We start from the raw sequence: 5056 nt of genomic DNA, 5'->3' as shown, positions 1-5056 counted from the left end.
TGGAGTACTGAACAACATTATATTAAAAAAATTAAAGAGTGTCTGTCACCTTTTATCTAATTAAATATAGAATTACTGTATTCCTGAGTAGGTCGGTTTTTAAGTGAATAGTTAATTAAGGGTTTAAGAAGTATATAATAGTTACTGGTTTTTCCTCTTCCTAAAATGCTTTTTTAAAATTCTGAAACACAGAGGAGCATTCTGAAAGCACAAACTGCCGTGGTCAGGACTGCTATCAAATGACAGGTAGACATTCAAGTTGTTCGGAAGTCATCTCATGTAGTAGAGGGAAGTGATTTTGTTTCCCTGAAATGGCTGTCTACACTTTTCTCTAACTCAGTGGCTTGTTCAACTAACTCTGACACCCAGAGACGTTAATGTGCTCCCCCTGATCCCAGGCCCTGCCTGCACTGAGGTTTGCTCCTGGTAACCTAGACATCCCACAGTCTTCACAGGACATTTGCAACTCCTCTAACTACTGCCAGCAGGACTAGGGGACGTCGCTGGCCGTGGGTCTTCTTACCAGTGCATCCTTGCTGGTGTAGTGGACCATCCACCCTTCTTTCATCACTGTGCTGCTTTTCCTCTTCGTGTGTTTCACAGACTGCACTACTCTCATGAGCGGGATATTGTTGCTTGTTGATGGGCTTGAAAAGTCAAAATATGGTAGGAAAGAAATGTTTTTAGACACAGATCTTCTTTTCCTGCATAAAACCTTATTTCAGCTCTTTCCAAGTGAAAGAAAAAAAAATCATATCCCATTTTTCGTGGAATGTATTGTCAGTACCATGGTTCAGCATTTGGATTACTCCGAGGAGTGACAGGCGCTTTATATGCACACTTTAAAAATCCTGAGGCAGGATAATAAGCCCCTTCGTCTTCAGGTTAAACTACATGGTGTTCAGTTTTTGGGTAAACATCAGGCAGATTACTGTCTTAGCATACCGAGGCCAAAGTATTCAGAATCACACACGAAAGTTGTTTACTTACTTACTACATATTACAGGCAAAATATTAATCATTTACAGATAATATCATTTCACATGAATTTGCATCTCTCCCTGGATAATCTCCTAAAAATTAAAATCTGCTGTTTAAACTGTCTTTTAAGTAACTATCGCATATGAAATTATGCCACTCCTTCATCTCTTTCTCTTTCTGTTTCTTTTCTTCTCCCATCCCCTCCCCACATGCATATGCAGCAAGTAAACCCCTGCAGCCCGCTCCCTTTGATATGGAAGAGATGTATACCTTCAAAGGACAGTTGGGTCACAAGACTACTATTTCCCGTATTTCAAGAAATAAGTCTTATTCCATTAAAAGGGAAAAATCCAGTTATGTTACTGCTCTGCTCTAATGAACAATTTCAGTTTGTCAATGAATATGGCATTTGTAAAAGGGGCACACAAATTTAAATATACTTTATAATATAAATCAGAGGTTGGGAAACTTTTTCTATAAAAGACCAGGAAATAAGCTTTTTAGGCTCTGCAGAATACTTAACTTTGCTAATTGTAGTGCAAATGTAGATGATATGAATGGGCATGTCTATGTTCCAATAAAACTTTACTACAAAACAGGCAGCAGCCTGATTTGGCCATAGTGTGCAGATTCCTGATATTTAAAAAAATGGGGATCATCTAGGAATTAAAAAGTATAGATAAATGTAAAATTTCACCTCCTTAGGAAATAAAATCAAGAACAGTAAGGTGTAGTCATACCTCATATTGGTAATAGAGGCCATCTATAAAACAGATGGTGTCTGCTGAGGTTGGTCCCCGATCTTTGTATTTGCACACAATCAGCACTGAATACACATTAATTTAGTAATAAACTTGTGGCTGGCAAATACGAGTATCCCTCACACGCAAAAGAAAATGAGTCGAGGAATGAGGCACTGCTAGAAAGGATGCAAACTGCACTTCTCCAAGGGAATCCAGACCTCCCAACTCCAAAGGGTTTGGTACACAGCTCATCCAAAAACAGAGGAAGCACCCACCTTCAATTTCGTTTCTAGTAAGTTAAAATATCAAAGAGCTCTGAAAAAGTAAATGCCCTTTGGAGTTCCACTGTTGGACTGACGCTGGGCATGTGGCCCGCCCTCACCTGATGGTTCTGTTTGAGTCCTCGTGGTCCGGGTCTGGGTCCTGCATTTCCCCACTGTCATTCTGACACTCTGCCATCACCATCTCAGCGTCTTGGACCATTGCCTCTTCCATGTCATCCATCAGCCCACTGTTCCTTTCGCTGTCATTGTCATCACTCCCTTCTTCCATGACCACGTCAGACTCTGCCCCAGGGCTAAGCAAATCTAAAAAAATTATTTTGTATCCGTGAAGAGAAACCTGCAACCCTAGAGCCAGGGCTTAAGAGAAAGCGAGGTAATCCTAAAAGAAGTCAATCGGGAGCCCTAAAAAATAGTCATTGGAAGAATTCATCTTTTCTTTCCTTTTCCTTTTTTTAAAATTTCAGTTCATAAGTATCTGAATTTATGAGAGGATGAACATATGATTTAACAAGCAGATGCTTGTTTTTCATGCCCTTAGGCCTAAAAACATGAAAAGTCATGGAGAGCCTTGGAAGGAAGCCAAGGGTGGGACAGAAGCAAAGTGCTAGGAAACAAAATGACACCAGGCACAAGGGAAGGGGAAACTGGCCACACTGCAGTATCACAGCCCTGGTGGGAAAAAGATACAGGGAGGAGGAGGGAAACTTTCACATGCAGTACTACTCAGGGTCATTGATTCTTGCTACTCCAGTAACCTTGTAAGTCATAGATTCTAATATATTAAATTGGTCACATAGAAACACCTTTTAAATACCTAAGATATTGGATATTTGAAGTTATACTGAATTCTGCTCTTTTGCACTTGACAGTAATGAAATAAATTATAATGACTTACTGATGCAGAGTACTTATCTTAAAATTAGAAAATAAATTAATCAGAGACCCTAGCCTGCCAAGCTTGGAAAAGTTACGTTTTACCAGGTTTTTCTGACTGACTGGGAAAATGCAATTTCAAAGTAATCAACAATATCAAAAACTGCACCGTTTCCCCTTATTCCAGCTATCAAGAACACACTGACATTTTTCTGGGTCTGAACAAAGTCAAAACCACATGCTGCAGAAAGCAGGAAGACTGCCACACTTTCCATTCTGGCAGCTAATTCATGCAGAGTTCTCCAAGGCAGAAACTAGTACGGGGATGTTTTCCTGAATAGGTTTCTTCTTCTTTTTTCTAGGTATATATTTCTTCTAGAAAAGAAAGTTCTAGAGCAAAGATCATCACTTGTTCTTTAGCCTTTAGCAACAAAAATACTCAACTCCTTTTTCTCTGGTCTTCTATCACCCTTTTTTACTCCAAAGGAATCAGAAAACTGGTATCAGGCTGAAGGTATAAAGCAGTCTACTATCTACGGAAAAAGTGAGCCTGAGATAGATACTCTGTCAAATATTTTGCTAAGAATCCATTAGGAATGCTACTTGGGAAGGAAATGTAAGCTGTTTCTTTAAGATACGGCATTTTTCTTAGGAGTCCTTCAAAATTAATTTATGGGCTTAGGANAACATATATACGCACAGGTCTTGTCTTTTATATTTTTCTTGGAGATGCCACTTTTATAAACACAAGTAGCTAAAATTTTAAATTAATAAAAATACTTAGTGAGCTAACCTACCTCCATAAACAATTCCAAACTGCCCGGAACCCAGTACTTCATCAGGGAAAATCTGATATACTGTGCTGATGTCCTGGAGGTGGAAGTCCAATGAAAAAGAAACATTAAGTGAAACAAAATATTAGTTCTAATAAATTACATAATTTTATTAAGTATATCATAAATATTATTTTAAACATTGTAAATGCTAGCTGAAATCAACAATATCACTTTAATAGTCAAATCACACTCTTTAATTAATGTTATATTGTAATATTTAGAAAACTAGCCTGCTCTTAAGCAGCAGAGGTTTTCTAACTTTCATCAGAGAGAAATAAGACATAAAACGATGTAATGCCATTTATTGTCACTATGCAAAAAGGGACTTGCTTATTGAGATGGCTACTTAGAAATTTGGGCGAAATAATCACGGTTGCCAATCATATGTCTGTGTGAGTCCTGATTTCAACCACTCCTTGTTTATGGCTAGAATGGTGAGGCTGTTTCTTTATTAGTCATCTACATCCAGATGAATCTAAAGTGAGGGGCGAGGGGGCTGAATCACTGGGCGTGAGCTGGAGACACTACAAAAGGATGACAATCCATTATGAAATTCCCCTTTGCAAAGTAAGTAAACTCCTTCATTTTTACCACTTCTAAAGGTAACACGTTCCAAATGTCTACTCTTTTCTCTTTGAAATCATAATGGCTAAATAAAGCGTTACATTTTAATCAAAAGCCAAATCCTATCCTCTGCATATCCTGTACATTCCTATCCTTTTCCTTTGTCTTTCCCCTTAGAAAACAACTACAAGTTGTCTCCATCCTGTGATCCCTTCAAGAGTGTCTATGGGGTGAGTTCAAGGTTGTCTGGAGACAAGAAAGTAAATTAATACTATTCCAGCATACTGAGTCCAAGCTATTCCCGCTTTCTCTGAGAGCTCAATGGCCCACCCAGAATTTTCAGTGGACAACAGTGGCCAAACAGAGTGGAACGACCCCAGAGGTATCTACAATTTCCCAGAAAACTTACAGGCTAACCTATATTTCTCTAAGTCTTTCCAGGCTAAGCAAGAGCAACAGGGACCTGCAGAGTTTTAGAAAGCTATCTTGTGATTGATAGCACAAAAATTCATCTAACCTTCACTACATTTTCCTAATTCTTTCTAATTCATCTTCGGTTTTCAGTTTGTGCAAATTTAGCAAAGGTTGCAAAGCTACACTAGTGATAGAGTTTCATGGAGTTTATTCTTTAAGAAACAAACTCAGATCAGTGTAAGTAAGGCTGTAAACCCTTGGCTTTTGGTCAGAGGTACAGCAGGTAAAATAGAGCAAAAGGTGTGTGTCACAGGATGAACTGAGAAAGGTCTTATTACTTTTGGGCTACTTGCCACAGTAA

General features: G+C 38.6%; 1 protein-coding gene across 1 annotated transcript in view; it reads right to left on the bottom strand.

Moving 5' to 3' along the window:
- Nucleotides 1–5056, bottom strand: part of PRKD1 (protein kinase D1) — a 359670-nt gene that overhangs the window by 50071 nt on the left and 304543 nt on the right. Inside the window, exons 12-13 of the mRNA XM_019654274.1 lie at nucleotides 2107–2311; nucleotides 524–647 (exon numbers count right to left, since the gene is read on the bottom strand). Of these exons, the coding sequence (XP_019509819.1) occupies nucleotides 524–647; nucleotides 2107–2311 (329 nt within the window). The remainder of the gene's footprint in view (nucleotides 1–523; nucleotides 648–2106; nucleotides 2312–5056) is intronic.

The sequence above is a fragment of the Hipposideros armiger genome, unplaced genomic scaffold (assembly GCF_001890085.2).
Source record: "Hipposideros armiger isolate ML-2016 unplaced genomic scaffold, ASM189008v1 scaffold_218, whole genome shotgun sequence".
NCBI classification, from domain to species: Eukaryota; Metazoa; Chordata; class Mammalia; order Chiroptera; family Hipposideridae; genus Hipposideros; species Hipposideros armiger.
Note: the sequence above shows the minus strand (reverse complement) of the source record. Positions and strands in the feature narration are given on the sequence as shown.